At 43.8% G+C, this 22,285-nt stretch overlaps 1 protein-coding gene across 2 annotated transcripts in view; it reads right to left on the bottom strand.

Moving 5' to 3' along the window:
* Positions 1 to 38: 38 nt before the first annotated feature.
* Positions 39 to 22,285, bottom strand: part of AKAIN1 (A-kinase anchor inhibitor 1) — a 77,982-nt gene continuing 55,735 nt past the window's right edge. Inside the window, exons 1-2 of one of the 2 annotated variants that reach the window (XM_068563453.1) lie at positions 6,619 to 6,721; positions 39 to 2,122 (exon numbers count right to left, since the gene is read on the bottom strand). In XM_068563453.1, the coding sequence (XP_068419554.1) occupies positions 1,926 to 2,122; positions 6,619 to 6,721 (300 nt within the window). In that variant the 3' untranslated portion in view covers positions 39 to 1,925. Of the gene's footprint in view, positions 2,123 to 6,618; positions 6,722 to 22,285 lie in introns of those variants that run through there. The other variant, XR_011076319.1, reaches the window with a different exon arrangement.

Raw genomic sequence — 22,285 nt, 5'->3', positions numbered from 1 at the left:
AGTAGGGCAAAGAAAACTTGGCTATAAATGACAACATATTTCAAAGCTGGATATATTTTATTTATAAATAACATTTAGATACAGAGGTTAATCAGATATTCTCCAAGATCCCCAACGTAGTAGCACAGACACACCAGAGAGGAAAGAGAACGTGTTTATGTGTTTCTGACACACGGCAGCAAAATCCAAGGCTGGTTATATCCAGACATCTCAGTAAACAGAGTGCCAGATCACTTGCAAACTACAAGCATTGGGTTTATTTTGTTATTTGTGGATACACCTGAATAATTTCCCTTAATACCTTCATTCCTATTATCTAGGCTGTACAATTATATCACATCCATTATATGACTTCAGGTCAACTTAAACTCATTCTTCAATTGTCATGAGCACTACTTAAAGAAAATTATGAATAAACCATATTTAAACGTTAACCCCTCTGCTCCCTCCCACAGACATTCTCCCTGTGAATTTATTCCATCTGTACATGGTGTGAGACAGTCTAACAGAACTGATAAGAGATTGTTTTCATTTATTTCTCAATAGTATCCATTCTGGAAAGTGTAACATATTGGAATTTTAGAAGTATGTCTTAATATCAGTCACACTTCATATGTTGATACTTTTGCCTTTTAAAAAACTATCAAATGTAGACATTGATACTCTGAAGCCCAAAAGTTTCTAACAAAGGTCAAATTCTTCATATGTTCCCAGCAGCATCAACTCAGTAACTGTTGGGAAACCCAGGAAATGGGACTCTAAGGACACAGAGAGCTGTGCGGTACCCACATGGGAGTGGAGCGGAAGTCATTCTGTTGCAACAGAGATGGCTTTATTCATTCACACACATATGTTCCCATCACTGCTTTCACAGCATGGTCGCTTTGTTGATCCCACTGGATTTTCACGTTTCAGTTGAGGAAATGATTTTCCCATTTTATGTGTCATTCATTCCTGATATGTATGATTTTCAGAATCTCAAAAAAAAAATCTAATTTGTGGATGGGAAAAGAAAAGTTCCTCTTAGCAAGGTACTAGTGCAAATGCACAGTCTGGTGGCAACACAGCATTTATAAGTCCCCAGAGCTCCTTCCAAGGACCCTGCACCCCATAAGCTGACCCTAGGATATCTCCAGGATGGAATCTACAACTCCAGCTGCTCTTCAAGGGGCTGCCGACATTGGCGACTCATGCATTTAGATACACCTGTCTTATTTTCATCTTGAAATGGAAAAAGAAATCCATAATATTTCCCAAGGATTTCTGCACAGAGAGGAAACATTAACTATCAAACAATTGAGAGAACTGAGACTGAGTTCTGGAAGAGCTGGGTTCCTCCTTTTTAAAAAAAACATATATATAAATACATGCCTTGGGAAGATCCTGAGGGACTTAGAATTTGCCTTTGCTTAATATGATCTTGGACCTGAACCCACTTTTAGTAAAGCCTTCAATTCCATATTTGAGGAGGACTGTAACACCATTCCTTTACCTTTCCAGCACGTCTTGTTTAAATATTAAAGATCACAGCACAGCACTCGGTGTTTCAGCAGAAAGAACTGCTGGTTAAGGTCACAGACAGAATGCATACAAGGCCAAAGTAAATTAACAAGAGGGAATCATTTTAAAAAAAAAAAAAAAAAGAACTTTTTTTTTAGAAATGAATTGTGCTGCAAAACTACTTTTGCAATGACAGTGTCGTGTTTGGCCCGACTACGTTTCAGAGGCACTGCATTAATATAAACAGAATCATCTAATGCACTTTTTCAGAACAGTGCTTCTCGGCCAAGGCCTAGTGTGAATTCATCCTACTGCTAGGTGTCGATGACACTTTGGTCTGCTTTACTGGCAACATTTTTGGCAACGCATCCTATACTAAAAAAAGGCTGGAAACCAAGCGTGTGACAAGAGCCCCATCCACCGTGTTACTTCTTTTCATGCTTCTGGGTTAATTCCCCCGCGCCCGGCCGGAAGCTGCCCTGGGGGGTGTCGCCAGCCCTGGCTTCCCTCTGCCGACTTTCCCGGGAGACCTGCTGCACAGCCCGCAGGATGGCATTCTGCACGATCTGTTTGCTGGCGATCTGCAGCTTCGCCTCTTCAGGCTCACTTCCAGGTTTCTCACCTAGCCGAGAATACGAAAGGGAGGTGAAAAGAACAAGATTAATTAATTAATCTTAATTAATTAATTAATTTCGGGAACTGTGACAGGTAAAGGCAGGTAGGAAAGGAGAGACTCTAGCAAAGGTAATATCTCTAGAGGGACCCACATTAGTTGCGGGGGGCCCTACACAGCACACACCACTCTCGTCTCCACGTCTCCCTTTCCAACACAATCTCCATGTGTCTGCCCCAGTGATGCGCCCAATTTCTATTCTCATCATCCCAGCATCCTCTGCTGCTAGCGGTGGTCATGAGACATAGTCCTGGCCAATGAGGACCCTGGGAAAGTTTTCGGAAGGGGATGGACTCATGCCCCCTTTGGCACCTTCCCTTTCTTCCTATGCAGGATGCAGACATTACACCTTTAGGCGCTGTAGCCGTCTTACAATAAGCATGAGATGGAAGACAGCATTCTCAGCATGGTTGGGGAGAAAAAAAAAAGAACCCATTTGGAAAGCATCATTCAGCATCTGTACCAATCCTGGACCACGTACTTCTGGACTTCTTTGTATCCAAGATAAATACACTTCTTTTTGTTTCATCTGCCATTAGTCAGGTTTTACGGTACTTGCAGGCAAACATATGCTTAATGGATATAACTTCACTTGGGGCTGGAGAAGAACAGATTATTACTGAATTCATATTAAGCTCCATGCTGCTCCTGGAATGGCATCCCAAGGAATGAAACCATTCATTCCTCAGAATCCATCCCCCATGATTTAGAAGAACAGGGGTTGGCACACTTTTTCTAATGAGGACCAGACAGGAAGTATTTTAGGTTTGTGGGCTCTACAATCTCTGTAACAAATACTCAGCTCTGCTGTGGTAACCTGAAATGAGCTATTAAAAATAAGAAATAAAAATAAATTTAAAAACCAGGCTGCAGGCCAGATTCGGCCCATGGACCACAGTTCGCCACCCCTGATCTAGAATGGTGGGGATTTTCTAATTAGAAGGCAGGCAGTCTACCCAACATTGACTCTTCTCCTTCTTCCTTAAAAACAAGACAAAACCTTGATTTTACTTGGGCAGCTCTGGAACTAGGTAGAGCTAGGTTCTGACCAGTGAGGTGGAGGTTCATTTAGTGAAAATTCTGGAAGAGGTCTTTAAGAGGGAAAAGGAAGGTAAAGGCCCTTTGCCCCCTCCCCATCCTACAGCCTGCAACTCTGAAACAACGGTTGTCTCTACCAGGGCTCTTGGTAACCAGGAGGGAACCTTTAGAATGGAAACCATTTTCAGGGATTTGGGAGGAAAAAGTTAGAAGGAGTTTGAGCATCCAGTGACCAAGAAGCCACCATACCAGTCCTCAGCTGCCCACCTCCAGGCTTTTTCATGTTAGAAAAAAAAAATAATACATCTTATTTGAAGCACTATTATTTTGAACTTTCTTTAATCATGCAGCAAACTTCACACGAACTCACACGTGGCAGAATGATCATGAATCTAACATCTGGCTGAAGTGCCATTATGAAAATTTAAAATCCCACCTGCTTGTATTTAGAACAATAAGTAGAATGGGCATCATTCCTTATTCAAAATCATCTCTTCCAATGTTTCCTCTATTCAAATATTCTGCCATAAAAATGTATTTTAAATGGGGGCTGGTTTTCACCAGGATTGATTGATTAACAACAGAACTTATACACCCGTGAGGAAAACATCACCCAAGAGAATACTGCATCATTCTGGAAGACCAGACATATCTTTTCTCTTTAGACGTGTAACTGTCATTTACTCAGCATGTGTCACTAGCACTATCCCCTGAGGGATTTACAATCTAATGAATGAGGCAACATGAATTTATTCAAAACTAAAGGATGATCCTCGCTCCCACCCCCACCCCCCAAAAACAGCAGAATAAAATGAGCAATCTACACCAAACCAAGCAGAGAAGCAGTAGAGCCCAGAGTCGCGATGTGTAACATAGTGAAACTTTAAATTGGCAGAGAAGAATACTTCGAATATTCTCTTAGGAAAAGAGTGAACAGTAATATCAAGAGACGCGAGGGCACAGCAATTAAGGATACGTGTTTTGAAGCACTTCACAGCCGAGTCCAAGTTCCTTCTACCACTTACAGCCATGTGATCTTGGGCAAGTCACCCTGCCTCTCTAAGTCTGTTTGCACATCTGTAAAATGGGCAAGTAGTATCTATTTAGGGGTGGTTGCTAGAAGATCAAGTGACATAACACCTATTCATCACTCAGTGAGGTTCCTGAGCACTTAGTGTCCACCACTGTGTACTGGCTGGGTTATAGACTGGGCAGTTGTAACAGAGAAACTCAAACATAGAAGAGCTGACACGGGAAGAGATGCTGCCTGCTCTCTCCTGTAACAGCCCAGAGGTTCTCCTGCGAGTAGGTGGTCCTGCTCCACCAGGTTCTCTCAAGAGTCCACTCCCTTCCCTCTCATTACTCTGCCCTCAACTGCAGGGGTGGAGCCTATTAACCAAGATCCCATCTGGGGCTGGAAGGACGCCAAAGAGAAAAGGGAGGGCAGGTCATTTCCTTTTGAGGAATTGCCATAGACCCTGTGAATATCACTCTGCTCACATTTTATGGCGGGAAACTGAATCATGTGGGCACACCTACCACACAGGCGACTATGAAATATAGTTTTCAACCGGGTAGCCATATGGCCAGCTACAACTCAGGGAGGTTCTATCGCTAAAACAAAGAAGCAATTACTTCCACGCAAGGGCAAGGCTAAATTGAAAAGAGGGAGGATATACACTTGCACTCCCTGATCCTCAGGGAGCTCTGGCTACGACCAACAAATAGCGTTAAGTGTGTGGACAAACAAAAAAAGTTCAAAAGGTCCATGTTTGCTCCTGGAAAGAGTATCTTAGCCAAACCAGATCTGTGTTAACTCTAAAAAGTCCCTAGTGTGAAGCTACTTTTCAATCTTTGGGTGGAGGAAGGAAGAATCTAAGGATAAGAGTAAGCTGATTTCTTAGAGAGAGAGAGAAAGAGAAGAAAGTCGACTCTAAATTTAGCTGTGACTTAGTATCTGAGCTAAATCGTCTTCCCCTCGTCCATCCATGGGGACTCCCCTGGAGGGCCAGTGGTTAGGACTTTGCCTTCCAGAGCAGGGGGTGCGGGTTCCATCCCTGGTCGGGGAGATAAGATCCCACATGTCTCACGGCCAAAAAGCCAAAACATAAAAAAAAAAAACCAGAAGCAGTATTGCAACAAATTCAATAAAGACTTTAAAAATGGTCCACATCCATTACGAAGATAAATTGACTAAAAAGTCAAAGGCAGTCTGCATGATGCTGTGTCTGGAGTATCCCTTTGGTGACTTGCAAGGCTGGTATAACCTTAACTGCCCTCATTACCACTTTGCTCTGGGTCAGGAATATCTATCTACGGTGAGGATGTGGGACGAAAAAGAGTTGCAACAAGCTGGAACAGAGAAAGAGAAGGATGAAGATGAGGGTAAAAGCCACTCAGAGCATTTAGAGAATCAAAGCAAAACAAAACGTTATATATGGCGCCACAAAAGACCCTGAATAGCCAAAGCAGTCCTGAGAAAGGAGAATAAAGTGGGAGGCAACACACTTCTCGATTTCAAGCTGTTTATAAACACTACAAGTAATCAAAACCATATGGTACTGGCATAAAAACAGACATATAGACCAACGGAACAGAATAGAGAGCCCAGAAATAAACCCATGTATATACGGTCAACTAATATTTGACAAGGGAGCCAAGAATACTCAATGGAGAAAAGACGGTCTCTTCAATAAATGGTGCTGGAAAAATTGGACATTCACATATAAAAGAATGAAACTAGACCCCTATCTCACACCACTCACAAAAATTAACTCAAAATGGATTAAAGACTTAGATGTAAGACCTGAAACCATATAATTCCTAAAAGGAAACATAGGGAAAAAAGTTCCTTGACAAGGGTCCTGGCAACAAGTTTTTGGCTATGACACCTAAAGCACAAGCAACAAAATTAAAAATAAACAAGTGGGACTACATCAAACTAAAAAGCTTCTGCACAACAAAAGGAATGAAAAATGAAAATTTCAAAAATGAAAAGGAAACCTATAGAATGGGTGAAAACATTTGCAGATCATATATCTGAAAAGGGTTAATATCCAAAATATATAAAGAACTTATACAACTCAGTAACAGAAAAACAAGTAATCCAATTGAAATATGGGCAAAGGAGCTGAACAGACATTTTTTCCAAAGAAGATATTCAAGTGGTCAACAGCTACATGAAAAGATGCTCAACATCACTAGTCATTAGGGAAATGCAAATCAAAGCCACAATGCGGTATCACCTCATGCCTGTGAGAATCCTATCATCAAAAAAACAAGAGATAAATGTTGGCGAGGATGTGGAGAAAAGGGGGCCCTGGTGCACTGTTGGTGGGATTATATATTAGTGCAGCCACTATGGAAAACAGTATGGAGGTCCCTCCAAAAATAAAAAGTGGGACTACCATATGATCCAGCAATTCTGCTTCTGGGTACATATCCAAAGGAAATGAAATCAGTATCTTGAAGAGATGTCTGCACCCCCATGCTCACTGCAGCATCATTCATGACAGCCAAGACATGGAAACAACCTAAGGGTGCATCAACAGATAATGGATAAAGAGGTTGTGAGGTACACACACACACACACACACACACACACACACACACACACGCTGGAATACTATTCAGCCATTAAAAAGGAAGGAAATCCTGCCGTTGTGACAACATGGCTAGACCTTGAGGACATTATGCTAAGTGAGATAAGTCAGGCAGAGAAAGAAAAATACCATATGATCTCACTTATATGTGGAATCTAAAAGAAAACAAAAAACAAAAAACTCAAACTCATAGAAGAAGAGATCAGACCTGTGATTACCAGAGGTGGGAGATGGGGGGTGAAGGAATTGGATGGGGGCTTCCCTGGTGGCGCAGTGGTTGAGAATCTGCCTGCTGATGCAGGGGACACGGGTTCGAGCCCTGGTCTGGGAAGATCTCACATGCCGCGGAGCAACTAGGCCCGTGAGCCACAATTACTGAGCCTGCGCGTCTGGAGCCTGTGCTCCGCAACAAGAGAGGCCGCGATAGCGAGAGGCCCATGCACCGCGATGAAGAGTGGCCCCCACTTGCCGCAACTAGAGAAAGCCCTCGCACAGAAACGAAGACCCAACACAGCCATAAATAAATAAATTAATTAATTAAAAAAAAAAAAAGGAATTGGATGAAGGTGGCCAAAAGGTACAAACTTCCAGTTATAAGATAAATGAGTACTGAGGATTTAATGTACAGTACAATGACTATAGTTGTCATTTGAAAGTTTCAAATATATATTTGAAAGTTGCTAAGAGAATATATCATAAAATTCTCATCACAAGAAAAAAATTTTTTCCTTTTCTTTTTTTTTTCGTTGTATCTATGCGAGATGATTGATGTTAACTAAACTTATTGTAGGTACCATTTCACAATATACATAAGTCAAGTCATTATGCTATCCACCTTAAATTTTTGTGGTGATGTATGTCGATTATATCTCAATAAAACTGAAAGAAAAAAGTTACATAAACCTCAGATACATGTTGTGTGTTAGATTCCTTGGCATGCAAGGAAAGATACTCTCTTCTGCTTCCTTAAGTTTTTTTTTTTTGGGGGGGGGCGGGGTAGGGGTTGTTACTGTTGGGATACACATGTCATAGACAGACATCATGGAAATGGTCGGCTGAGTCTTACATTTCAGTTCAGAAATTGTAATAACCCAATATAGCTCCAGTGATTGGATTATCTAGATTATTCTCTGCTGTTAGAGAGTTTCAACTCTCCATCAGCTGCTTCCAACTAACAACTCTCCCTTTCTTCCAGCCTGACTCCCTGACTTCATGGCTTTTACTTATTCATGACCTGTAGTGCTTCGTGATTTTGCACACTGCCTTCTCTCTGAGAACCTTTCAACTAAGATTCTACTTGCAATTGCCTGATTCTGGCCATTTCTTCAGTTGAAATTCCTGTGCAAGAATATGAACGACTCAACCACCATCATCCCTGAGATACAGGACTTTCATGCCAGGCCATCGATTGAACGCCTGGGGCTCATTCTGACCCAATCAGGTTGGATCAAGAGGTGGAACACAGGAAGGAACCACCCAGGCCCCCTGGGGGGCAGAGCACAGGGTGCCGGTGAGGGTGGAGGAAGCAGGCACGCATCCAGTGTAACAACTCGCTGGTGCTCCTCTGGCATTCACGTAGGAGGATAGGGTCTTAGAGAACATCCCGGTGGACACCCTGAATGTAAGTAAGTGTGAAGAAGTGCATTGCGCTGGGCGGAAGGCAGAGCCAGCCACAGAAACCCTCAGAGTCTTGCCATTTAATTACATGCATTAAATTTACTTGAAATTAATGAATCACCTTACATGTTGCAGGTGGCCAATTGCCTAGTGTTAAATGATGTAAACGTCCTCTAGCCTAATTGGTGTTTACCAAATCCTTTTGGTATTTCATAAAAGATGATGCATCGATTTAATTAGCTTTAAACTCAAAATGCCCAATATAAACACACTGAAATCAAGACTGGGATGTAACCTAATTTGTCTTCAGTGTCTTTCCACCCTGAATCATAACCCACTCCCCGCCCCCCACACACACACACTCAGACATCCCTGTGGTCGTGCTTCCCTGCGCCCCCTGGCTCACCCCACCCTCAGATCCCGCTGTTCCACCTGCCCCAGCCCCGGAAGGCAACTGAGGACCTCCACTGCAATGTGGTTAATAACTGGTCTTAATTCCTTATTTATATCCATTAAAACCATGCTTCTAAGGACCACAGGAAGGTCCTCCTGATAAAAGTATACACTGTTTTTTCCCCTAAGAACCTAAGTGTCATTTACCTCTATGACATTAACCCTATTACACTCCAGTTTGGTGGATTTGAGAAAAGGTCAGTGTTCCCATTTTGGAGGCAGAATCCAATTAGTGGTTCTCCCTTGGTCGTACAGAAAAGGGGGGCAGAGGCTGTATCAGAAGCGGCATCTCTAGCTGTTGCCTCTCCCCACTAAATATGCAAATTACAGATGTCCCTATCAGGACAGGATGGGACTCGACCACCACAGCCTGCCCCCTCCCTCCAATGCAGCGCTGCTGATGGTGACCAGGGAGCATACTTTTTATCTTCCCCTCTGACTGCTTGAGACTATAAAGACAGGATTATCATTCATCAATGACTAGCACATGAGGCACAGAGAACAAGAACTAATTCTGGTCCCTTTATTAATGGAATGATAGTCTATTTTCCAGCTCTGTAACTACAGGAATTTTCCATGATGGACCAGATGTTAGCTCTCACTCATCTAGGCCAACTGCCAACGAAGCCCTCCTGGCTGCCCTGCTTTGCCACTGAGCAAGGTGAAGTGACATGAATTCCCAGGGGTTTCCAAAAGGTAGACTTGAGATATGGAAAGCAAGACAGGTATGGCAGGTGGGGGACACTTCTAAGTCATATTTGATTACCACTACCACCCCTATCAAACCAAGTACAGGGCCTGAAGAATCACCCTGACTCTGCCTGCAACGGCCAGGCCTCTCAGTTCAGAATGTGGCAAGCTACTCTTACAAACTACACAGAATTCGTTATTAAAATGTCCTATAGAACAAGGTAAGATGAATCAGAAAGATATTTATAGAGCATCTGCACGCAGGGTGCTGTGAAGAGTAACGTAGGCCACGAGGCCAAAGTGTTTCATTCACGCATGCATTCATTCACAGAAGAATTACGGAGCACTTGCTATGTGACAAATACTAGGCTAGATATCAGAGATGAAAAAGGATGAGTCCTGGATCCCGCCTTATTGGAGTTTAGAATCTAGTGGAAGAGTCAGGCGTCGATCAAATCATCCACTAGGTTTATAATTTTGAGCTGCGACGCACGCCATGAAGGGGGAGCATATTACAAGGGGAGCTGATGTAGTCTGGGGGCCAGGGAAGGATGCCCAGATGGAGGACTTGAAGGGTTCACAAGGCATCAGCCCATACAAGGAAGGCTGTGGGAACAAGAAGCGAAGAACTGCGCAGAGGCAGAAAGATCAAACCCAAATGGAAAGTCCCCGGAGTGCGTGGGGCAGAGCCCTGTGGGGACCTGAAGGCTGGGTACCGCGGGGGGAGGGGGAAACGGGAGATGCTGTGGAAAGTGGTCCAGCCCGGACGGTGGAGGTCCTGGGAGGCTGGGAGGCGTCTCGTCTTTTCCTGAGAGTAACACTGCATCATCACCAAATCTGTGCCATGCAGGGCGGCTGGGCAAGTGTGAGGGGAGTTACGTAATCCAGGTGGGAACGTGCGGCTTTGGAGCAGCCCTTGAAAGACAGCTGGAATTTGGAAAGAGCAAAAACGGGAAATTCTTTCCCTGACCCTGGCGGGCAGGACAGACGTGTGACTCACGGACTTACCGTGTCCTAGAAAGCTTTGCCCTTGTAGCGCTATCTCATTATTTTAGAACATAATTAAACTTATACCATATGACTGGCCTCCCATGTGTTATTTTTAGGAAAGCCACAAGGAATCATGCCCATAAAACTTGGAGAGGAAAAGACAGTTTTAATCTAGAAATCAAATTTGAGTATTTTGGCCAAAAAGAGCAACGGTAATTTTGAAAAAAGAACAACAAACAGGGAGGACCTGTTTCACCAGCTCTCAATACTAATCATATAGCTATAGTAATTAAGAAAGTGGGATATTGATATAGCAGTAGAAAAACTGACCAGTAAAATAGAATACGGAGTCTAGAAACAGCCCTACACTTTGGGGTCACCTGATTTATGAAAAAAACAACACAGTAGTGGAGTAGGGAAAGCACGGCATTTTCAAGCAATGGGGTCGGGCCTAGTAGTTATTCATATGGGAAAATAAAGAATTTTGACTACCTCACATTATGCCTAAAAATCAGTTCCAGGTGGATTTCATATCTGTATTTGAAAAGCAAAACAAGCTGGAGCACAGAGGATTTTTTAGGGCGGTGGAAATATTCTGTGTGACACTATAATGGTGGATACACGTCATCATACATTTGTCCAAACCCATGGAATGTCTTAATATAAAACCAAGAGTGAAGCCTAACGTAAACTACAGACTCTGGGTGATGGCGTGTCCATGCAGGGTCACTGACTGTAACAAATGCTCCATCCTGGTGGGGACGTTGATTAGGGGGCTGGCTGTGCCTGTGTGGAGCAGGGGGTATTTGGGAGATCTCTCTACCTTCCCCTTAATGGTGCTGTGAACTTAAAACTGCTCTTAAGGAAAACAGTGTTTAAAAGACTATCAAGCCTTTAGAAGAAAATACAGAAGAATATTTTTATGACCTGGGAGTAGGCAAATATTTCTTAAACAGGACACAAAAAGTAACAACCATAAAGGAAAAAATTCATAAGTCAGGCTACCCTAAACTAAGCAGTTTTTGTCATGGAAACACACACACACACACACACACACAAAAGAGAAAAAAGCTTTTCACTTGAGGAAGCTGAGGCAGGAAAAATGTTTGTAAAAATGCCATCTTGGAAATGCTTCAGGTATTTGATTTTCTGAACACTTGGCTAGCAAATAACTCCATCAAGACTGGGTTATGAGTTCCGAGAGACACAAAAGGCGGTTTTGACCTCCACATGGATTTCTGCAAAATTCAACTTCAAGTTTCCCTCCTTTTGCCCCAAAGACGAAGGAACCCCAACTCCTCTGGTTCCTAGTTTTTTGCGGTCAGTAGCAGCTCTAGAATTTCTATGCAGGAGGGATTCGGGAATGGCAATGCAGAGGAAAGGGGAAACCAAGAATCTGTCCCCAAACTACGGTGTGCATGACACTTTCCACGAGAATGAAAACAAGTCCATTATCCACATCAAACAACAGGGGGCGCGAGGGGGAGATGGGCCCCCGACCACCCTGTGACAGCCACTGCCCCTCTTCTCAGCTTTTCTCATCAGCTCACTTCTCCCGCGTGGCCATGTCACCCACTGCCCGTCCTCCCCTCCCAGGGCCACCAAACAAACCCAGCTGGCCAAAACTGTGGGCTCCCGCAGTCCCCCGTCCCAGGGATGTGCCAGGAAGGGACAGTAGGTGGGGTCACAGCCCAGATGGCCACTCTGGAAATATGGGAGCCAGGTATTAAGGGGACAGAAAAGGTAAGCACCATGTGAGAGCGGGTGTTAAAAAAGGCGACATACTAGACCCGAAGAGAAAGCAGAACCAGCCTGGGCACGCTGGGGATCGCGGACGCCCCTCCCACCCTCGGAGCCAGGTCCCTGCCCCAGGCCTTCCCTCCACCCCCGAGGCTCCGCTCCCCCCACCGCCCGGTTCTGCAGCCTCTGCTTCCCCCTAGTGGCCACTTCTGGGGTTGCTGCAGACCCGGGATGGATGGGGGGTGGGGGGGTGTGTGTGTGAATATTTTGAGTGTATGAGTGTGTGAATGTGTGAGTGTGTAAATGTGTGTGTGACTGTCGGCAGGGGAAATCTTTGATTCATGAGACAAGGCTGTGGTTTTATTTAATCAAACACAGTAAGAATAACCAGCACATCCATGGTACTTTCTGACCACAAAAACTCTCACAAGGCCATTTATAGATTTGTCCTCCCAAGAGTTCTGGAGCGGCTGGAAATACAGTCCAGAGGTTTCCTGTCCTCATTCAGATGAAAATTACTTGACCGAATTACCAGATCTCTTAAATATTTAACAGAAGATTCTGAGTTCCTAGGCAAAACTAGCCACACGCTCTCCCTTCCTACTCAAAACGGAAAGGGTGGAAGGAGGAAGAGGAGGAGAAAGAGAGGGAGGAAGGAAGGAACTGATATCAGCTCTTCGAGTGCCTTCGGAGGAATCCTTAAAAAGCAAAAACAAGGACTTCCCTGGTGGTCCAGTGGTTAAGGCTCCATGCTCCCAGTGCAGGGGGCGTAGGTTCGATCCCTGGTATCCTGCATGCCACACGGTGCGGCCTTATTAAAAAAAAAGAAGAAGAAGAAGAATCCCTCTCATACTGTCCTCCCTAAAAATAAACAGCGTAATCCTCACAATCACCATTTTTCTGCTAAAGAAGGAGTCAAATTCCCAGCTGTGACGAGTCTTGAGTGCAAGATTAGATTTTAACGTCTTGTCTAAATAATCTCTCAACAGTCATTCTTCACCCCTGGAGGATGGGAGTATATTGCAGGACTCTCAGGAGTATAACCAGAGGAACACTATCCTCTGACGTAAAGTAAAAGCACTCCTACCCTCCTTGAAGGAGCAGCTCCCAACGTTTTGAAGATGATTCCTTTGTCATGTCAAAGTATTTCACATAGCCCCTCATGACCCAAAGACAAAAAGAGGCTATGAATTCAGAAATGCTTTTAGATGAATGTAAATGTTATTAATCTCCACGGCCTCCATATACGTTTGAACACTTGCAGGAGTTCTGTGAGACCGTGTCTTCCAGCCACAGGAAGTGCGTGCTGCAGGCGCGACATCCCTGTCCCTTGAAACAGCTCCATGGCCCCCAGGGTCCCTCTTGCTCCCACATCACCCTAGAGATGCTAGAAGCAGTGAGAGGCAGACAGATGCTATAAACGAACTCCTGATGGAGCAACGTGAGCAGAAGCCGGGCGCGCCGTGGAACTAGCCTTCCAGCAGCCATCCTCAAGTCTACCTGCTCCTAAATAGTCACTCACGAAACACTGATTACATGTCTAAGTGTGCCAGGTTCGCACAAGACAGACCAAGTTTTCACCTTCCGGAAGGATGTGATGTCTAAGCTTTCTCGCGGTTTTTAAGGACCATAAAATATTTTAAGACTTAAAAAGATGAACAGGGATAAAGAATCAAGTCTCTCAGTTTTTTAAGCAGAGAAATGGAGACCCAGATACTGTGTGAAGCCACTCACTGGCGTCCCACTCTGTACGTCCCTGAGCTGGGATTAGAACTGCCTGCCAGGAGTCCTTTCCATGACGCCTCCCTGCTGTCACCTGGTCTCCAGAAGGCAAGGAGTTGGCAGCTCGGAATGCAGCCCAAAGATGAACTCGTCCTCTGCACAGCATGGAAACCACATAAACACACGCCTGGGCTTGCTTCCTAATTTTTTTTTTTTTTCCCACATCAAGTCATTGTCTTGTTATTACACCTTTTATTTATCCATCCACTTGCTCCTCTGACAGCAGCCAGAGGAACCTTTTTAAATGGAAACCCAATATGTCACTCCACGGCTCAAAACCTCCCTGGTCTCCCACTGCCCTGGAGTGAAAGCTCACCTCTCACCATGGCTTTCAGGGCCCTGCTGACCAGGCACCTGTCTCTTGTCTGACCCCAAGCCCTCCCTCCTTCTCTCATTTGGCTTTGTGTTCAATTCATCACTAGAAGACCCAGTGTTGAATGCATGAATAGCCCGTTAGCACTCACTGTGTGTCTTAGTCTGTTCAGGCTACTATAACATAAATACCACAGACCAAGGGGCTTAAACATCAAACATTCATTTCTTACAGTTCTGGAGGCTGGAAGTCTAAGATCAAGGTGCCCACAGATTCGGTGTCCGGCGAAGGCCTGAGTCTTGGTTCACAGATGTCTTTTCACTGTGTCCTCACATGGTGGAGGGGTGGAGAGATCTCTCTGGGGCCTCTTTGATAAGGGCACTAATCATATTGATGAGGGTTCCACCCTCATGACCTAATCACCTCTCTAAATCCCCACCTCCTAATACTACCACCTCGGGGGTTAGGATTTCAACATATGAATTTGGGGGAGAACCCAAACACTGAGCCCAGAGCACTGTGAGACCCTGAGCAAGCCAATTTCCTTCCCTATAAAGTGGGCACAATAATAGCACCTCCCTCATAAGACTGTTATGAAGATTAAATATGTGAATATTTGTGTGCTTAGAATTGTGACTTAAAGCAAGGAGTACCAAAGTCAGGGGTCCCCAACCCCTGGGCCGCAGACCAGTACCAGTCAGCGGCCTGTTAGGAACCAGGCCATACAGCAGGAGGCGAGCGGCAGGTGAGCCAGTGAAACTTCATCTGCTGCTCCCATCGCTCCCCATCACTCGCATTACTGCCTGAACCATCCCCACCTCCTACCCGTGTCCGAGGAAAAACTGTCTTCCACGAAACCGGTCCCTGGTGCCAAAACGGTTGGGGACCCTGAACAAGGTGACTGTTAAATAAATTAAAATACAAAAAGCAAAAGAGTTTGGGTCTACATGGATTTCAAGCCGTCCACCTTTGTCTAAAATTCAAAACCCTTAACATGGGGCACTTGACCCTTGGTAGCAATGCCGCATTCAGTTTTCTGAACTTAATCCTGAGAAGAAAAGTCTTCCTTATACTGCGGCTCTTTGAAAGTCTCTCATCAAGAGGGAATGAACAGCTGTCAGGAATGAACCTACCACCCATCTGCTGGCAGCAGCCTGGCCTGTGCTAATGGTCTGTCCTTCCTCACGAGACCATCAGCCCCCGAGGGCACGACCCCATCTGTCCTGCTCACCCCTCTGACCCCAGGATCTAGCACAGCCCTGGTTCACAGCAGACACTCAGGATTTGTTGGGTGAAGGACTGCTGCACTGGGTGCCCAGTTTCCGTTCTCCAATCTGTTCTGTCTTCTCCTCTCTCTCTGCTCCCACTAATTCCCGGCTCTTGGTCGCCTTTGCTACGTTTTGCTGCTTCACTGCAATGAGAGTCCAGCTCAGGAGGAAACAGCTGAGGAGACGTCCTTTTGGCACCAGCCTGGGTCTCCGTGCAGAAGGCACCCTGGCATAAGAATATGAGAAAGGCTGCTCCAGTTTCTAGGCCACATCTAACCAGGCCAATGATGACTTTTGAAATTTTACAGCAAGTTCCTCCCTCTCGTTTCCTATCAGCCTGTTTTTCTCCCTTCTCTCCTCCTTTCCCATCCTTACAAGCCCCCTTCGTGTCAGTTCTCAGCACCCTCCATTTGGTCTCAAATACTTTTCAGAGCAAGGCGGTGTGAAAAGTCCCTTCAGATGTTGAAGCGTGATTTTGTTCCTCTTGGTCAATCGTTTGCCATGAAGACTCTCCAGGCGTTTATCAACTCCCTGAACCCCGCACACATCAGGCTCTAATGAATCAGGTCTCACAGCAGGTGCTCAGAGGCCATCAGCCTGTGCGGAGGGGGCCCCTGTCCTAGAGGTACTGGGTTCGAACCCCACCTCCAGACTTCTCTGAGCTCACAGGAAGCCTTGCCTTCCTCACACAATACACGCAAAAACACCTGATTTGTTTTTGTAGCAGAGGAGTGAGAACGCAAATCACCATTGCTTCGCCTACAAATTGGACAAAGAGAGAACAGAACGCCTTCTTCAACCATGAAGCCGAGTTTAGCTTAGGCAAAATTCTAGTAGACATGGCTTTTCTTTTATTATACCTTTTTATATAACCATGAGAATCTTGGCTCTTGTTGCTGTGTTGGGGTTAATTAGAAAATGAGAACAGGTGGCTGGAAAAAGAAAAGGAAGTGAAGAACAAAATCAGATGTTTTATGTCTTTTTTTCTCTCCAGTGATATTTCAGAAGGAAAAAGAAGCTGAAGGAAAATAAACCCAGACGGTAGGAACCGTTGTTAGACCCACGTGACGGGGGCTCATTTCGCGTCTCGCCCTGGGTCTCAGGGAGCTTTGGCTGTCAGCCTCAAAACTCCAAGTCAGAGCACAGCAAACGCACTGAGCATCTGGTCTGAGAATCAGATTCGGAGAAAAGAAGGGAGGAAGGGAGGGAGGGATGAAGAAAAAGAGAAACAGTTTCTCTGAGGATGCAAATTAGCTACCCCAAAATAAAATTAAATCACATGCATCTGATTGAAACTGTAGATAGTAAAAAAAAAAAAAGCTTCCAGCAAGCAAACTATGGAACATAGAAATTAACTACATAAGACACATTATAACTCGTTTAAGACTCAAGACTTCACATTTACATATTATTTAAAGTGCTGCCATTTTGGTGTTAATGAGTGAAAATAACATATTTGCATAGGTTTGCGCAGAGATCACAATAGAAATGCTTTCCCAGGTGTATTACATAAATATGAGGATAAAAAATTTATAATAAATATTCAGATGCTATCAATAGTTGAATGTGATATGTGTTTGCATCATGGTATATAGCAAATAAGGCTGAAGGGATTCTTTCAAATTCTGCCGTAAGTTCAAAATTCCCATTTTGTACAGATTTCTCTTTAGAAAAGACCTAAAATCAGCACGACCAGGGGCATAAAGAGCAAAAGGGTCGACCAGTCATGGCACAGGCAGCAGAAAACAGTGAACAAACAGAAAAGTGATAAAGAGGATGATCCTTCACTGAAAAGGTCAGATCGACGTGACGGGCCCCAGGCAGGTCACTGACCCTCAGGTGGGTTGGTGGTTCCCGAAACCCGGCATCACCAGAGCCACGTAGTTATAGTGACGTCACAGGGAAGAGGGTGGCCGATGGGGCTCAGAAATTTACATATTTAGTCACCACGGCAGGTAACTTTGATGCAGCTTCAGATGTTATCTAATGCTCACCCTATTATTTAATGCTCACCTTCAGTCTATACCCATGGCTCATGAGGAAATTCAGTGGACAAGTTAGCATTTCACTGTTTACTTAATTAATGGGAACAACCAAACCGATAATAAAAGCCCCCAAGTGCGAGGGGTGTCTTTTCCATTTACTGATTTAGCTAATTGCCAGATCCCAACGGCACTCTGGGAAACACTAATCAGACATTCATCTTCAACAAGGTTTGACCCATTAATTTCAAAATTCTAACTGTTGCTACATCTATGCCCCTCTCTTGGTCTCCAACCAGGGTTATGGAGATTAGTATTATTTCCAGGGTTTTCTGCTTTAATTATAGTTAAATTTGTCAAAGCTCTCAGGTTCTTGGACAATGTAAGAAAACAACTTTTTTTTGAGGGAAATGGAGTTGCTTCTTTAATCATTTTTGGATCATTGAGAGATGGAAATAAATCAAGGAGAAAACCCTCAAAGCCTGCTTTGTTTCGAGGCCAAAGGCGTTATTGACCAGAAACACTCTCAAGTTAGAAGCTCTTATCTATGAAAAAATTCCTTCTCATATACATGCTTTAAATGCTTTGTATGTTAAAGTTATGTTGTCTTCTTGGCAGCCTTCAAGCTATTTATTTCAATACTTGATTGGAGTTAATAGATATGAATTAAAACGGATTCTAAGAAGTAAGAAAATTAGAAGACATACTTCCAAATCTCTAAAGCATTAACAGGTAGAATATTTGCAAATGATAAAAAAAAAATGCTGGCAGATAATGTTATCAATATGTGTGTTCAGGTTGAACAATATGACTCAGTATCTTTTGGATCCATCTGGTATACTTAGTGAATCACATAATGTACTGGGCAGTTTATTTTAAAATCTAATAGTACAACAATTAGGCCTTTTTAGAAAACTGTGAAAAGGGTGGAGGTTGTAATTCTATCAAATGAACAGAAAAGATGATACACATTTGAATATATATCATAGGCAGATATTGCACCTGTATTTGGAATATATTCTCTGTGTGCAGAAAATCTAGAGCAAGATGGAAAAAAAAGGATGGTTGAAAAAAAAACCCAACTCATATTTGAATTTAAAATGCATGTGGAGGACTTCCCTGGTGGCGCAGTGGTTAAGAATCCGCCTGCCAATGCAGGGGACACAGGTTTGAGCCCTGGCCCGGGAAGATCCCACATGCCCTGGGGCAACTAAGCCCGTGCGCCACAACTGCTGAAGCCCGCGCGCCTAGAGCCCATGCTCCACAACAAGAGAAGCCACCGCAATGAGAAGCCCGCTCACCGCAACGAAGAGTAGCCCCCGCTCGCCGCAACTAGAGAAAGCCCCCGTGCAGCGATGAAGACCCAACACAGCCAAAAATAAATAAATAAATAAATTTATTAATAAATAAAATGCACATGGAAATGATGTTATGTAAAAAACCATGTTAACCCAGGGGGAGGGAAAAATTAATCCTAGCAAGATGATAAAAAGATAACAAATATACCCTATTAGTGCCTACTCTTATTACAAAGTTCATTTGCCTACACAGGCTAGAATTCTGTGAAGTTGAGGAGCAATCAGTTCACTGCTTGTGACTTGAGGTAGGGTTAACACAATTTAGAGGCACTGGTGGATTGCAGATATATGACAATTTTGTATTTATTTTACTAAATGAGTTCTTCATTCACTCAAAAGAAAATTAACTCTGGAAAAGCAAGTGAAAAATGTGTATCTAATTTCTACTTCATTATCTCTAATCCAGTGAACTCAACTGTTTTGCATAGAGCTAAAACGGTCAAGGTCAGACAATCTGGGATGAGCCAGGAGGCTCCAGTCTTTTCCAGAAATAGGGATCGCAGCTCTCAACATGTAAGCTTGCTTCAGTGTATCCTCAATGGTCACAGGGGAAAAGGTGGTTGAAGGTGAGTAGCTTAACAAAAATTTTATCACAACACTTGAAAACAATTGTAGCACCTGCCTTACAAGTAATACATAGGACATTAGTGTCATCCTTTATATGTAGCATTTATATCATGTAACATAAAAATGAATTGGTGCAATAATGCATTCCCAGTGACAATGCATAAGGGAAATTACCATATCACTGGTCTTTATGAATGGATATTAAAAGTTGGGAGTAAAAGCCATTACCTTTTATTCCATTATGTCTAAAAACAACAAAATGTGTAAGTAACATTGTCCTCAATGATTTGAATTAATTTCCACCTTTCCAGCCCATTAACTGAATACTTCTCAACTCATTATTTCAGTTCCTGCTGTAGACAGCTGGTGTCTCTCTTATGTGTACTCTAGTCTACCAGCCAGATAGGCTGCAGAGCATGAAAACTCACTGAGGAAATATGGATCAGTGCAAGAAAGAAAGATGAACCCAGCAAAACATTCTATTGAAATGTTTCAACGTCTGCCTACTGCTTATCAAGGGGAGATGCCATCTACGACTTTAATTGGTGCCTAAGAAAAGCAAATAAAATGGTCCATCAGCTACTGGCTCCATCCCATGCTCACCTGGTAACTGGAGAGTGGCGAGGTCTGCAGGGCACATACCTGCCAACACCCCAAGGGTGGTATGAGTGAAGGGCAAGAAATAACAGCAGTAATGACAAAGCACTTCACTCCCTGTGCTCTGTCTGCTCTCTGTAATTACAGTACGAACTTTAACCCCTCAGAGCAGCACGAGCACAGGGACACTCTGGGGTCACGCCCAGTTTTCAAATAAAGTAGAGATGAGAGTTTTCCAAGATGGGATGCTAAGGGTTCTATCTGGGCACTTGTTCTGTCTTCAATCCCTGTCCTTAAATCAGGTACCAGGGAGCTTCACCCACACATCCAATGTGGCCTAAGTGGAATCCTCAGCTGATAAGCTAAGAACATCTATAAACTTATCTCTCGGAGTACAAGAGAAGTGCAGTACAGTGTGAGCAGACATTGGCTGCATGTCTCACCTCACCTCTTTCTAAGGCTGGCACTGCTAACCCTCCTGTCACTTGTTAAAAGTGAGCTTGGCTACATCCCCAGTCTCCAACCAGTGCTCCAGACAGCCTTTGCCAGTTGATTCTTAGAGAAAGCAGTTTGCTTTTCCTACATGGCAGAACCCACACTGGTCTTTTTTTTTTTTTTTTTGGCCGCGTTAGGTCTTCATTGCTACGCGCAGGCTTTCTCTATTTGCAGCGAGTGGGGGCTACTCTTCATTACAGTGCGTGGGCTTCTCATTGTGGTGGCTTCTCTTGTTGTGGAGCACAGGCTCTAGGCGCCCGGGCTTCAGTAGTTGCGGCATGTGGGCTCAGTAGTTGCGGCACGTGGGCTCAGTAGTTGTGACTCGCAGGCTCAGTAGTTGTGGCGCACGGGCTTAGTTGCTCCGCGGCATGTGGGATCTTCCTGGACCAGGGATCGAACCCGTGTCCCCTGCATCGGAGGTGGATTCTTAACCAATGCACCATCATGGAAGTTCCCACAGTGGGCTTTGATAGAGGTCTAATTTGCAGCCAGCTTCACCCCTAAGTTACTAAGCAACTTGACAATTCATTTGACCTGTCTGGGTTCAAGGTTCCTTTTCTAAAAATCCTCTGATACTCAGCATTCTAAAATGTGCTATGCAATTATTGTGATAAGCTATTATTTTCATAGCTTTTAAGCTATGTGATTTTTGGCAAATCAATTAGAATGTACACAGTATCCAGAAGGATTATAAGCATCTATTAGTGAGAAGGTTCCCTAAACTAAATAATTACCTAAATTACCTAAAGTGTCCTAACCCCTCCTCAAAACCAAGCCCCCCTCAATTATTATATTACTGATTATTGGTAGGAATTAAAATGTTCACATCTTATAGCAATGCATTTGGGTTTTTTGCCATTTTGTCCCAACAAAATGCTAGAGTTTTCATTTTTCTGAATTAACACATTTGACTTTTCGGGCACTAGTCAGTTGCCAACTCTTCCCTTTTTGTTTTGCTCTAGGGGGGCACAAAAAAGTCTTTGCTTCGCTCTTCCTCCCTGTCTGTCCTCCCCGACAGCAGGCACAGAGGACCACCGTCCAGTGCTGCTTCATGAAACAAGGCACTATTCTGTGTCCGAAAGCAGAAAATCTGATTCTCACCACAATATTTCCACATGCTCCATGGAATAAGAACCATATTCAAACCACATCCCCATGATAAACACACAGGAAAGACGAAAGCTGTTGATAAATATCAATTCCAGACAGAAAAGTCTGCTCAACACGGATAAAAAGAAGGTCAGAACCCAATTTCGTTCTTGGATCCTTGCACAATCAATGCACAGAATGACATTTGAAATTGTTTTCTTAGAAGTTGACAGAGAATGATTTAAGGTTACAAGAATGTTAATCACAGTAAACATCTTCAGTAACTCTAAACCAGAGTTCACTAAAACATGTGAGCATGTTTCCTTTTGAATCAGTCATAGGCACTACTTTTAAATATGTTTTTGCTCCCAAAGTCACATCTACCATAATATTCTTCACCATCTGCAAAATGTAAGGCATGACTGGCTTAGGTGACAGTGACTAGAAATTTGCTACACTAACATACATAGATGTGCTAGTTACTAGAGAATGGTCCCCTTGTCTATCATATTAAAAAACAGAAAAGAATTA

Source organism: Eschrichtius robustus, chromosome 14 (assembly GCF_028021215.1).
Source record: "Eschrichtius robustus isolate mEscRob2 chromosome 14, mEscRob2.pri, whole genome shotgun sequence".
In the NCBI taxonomy this organism is placed as follows: domain Eukaryota; kingdom Metazoa; phylum Chordata; class Mammalia; order Artiodactyla; family Eschrichtiidae; genus Eschrichtius; species Eschrichtius robustus.
The sequence above is the reverse complement of the archived record's forward strand: the minus strand, read 5'-3'. Positions and strand labels throughout refer to the sequence as shown.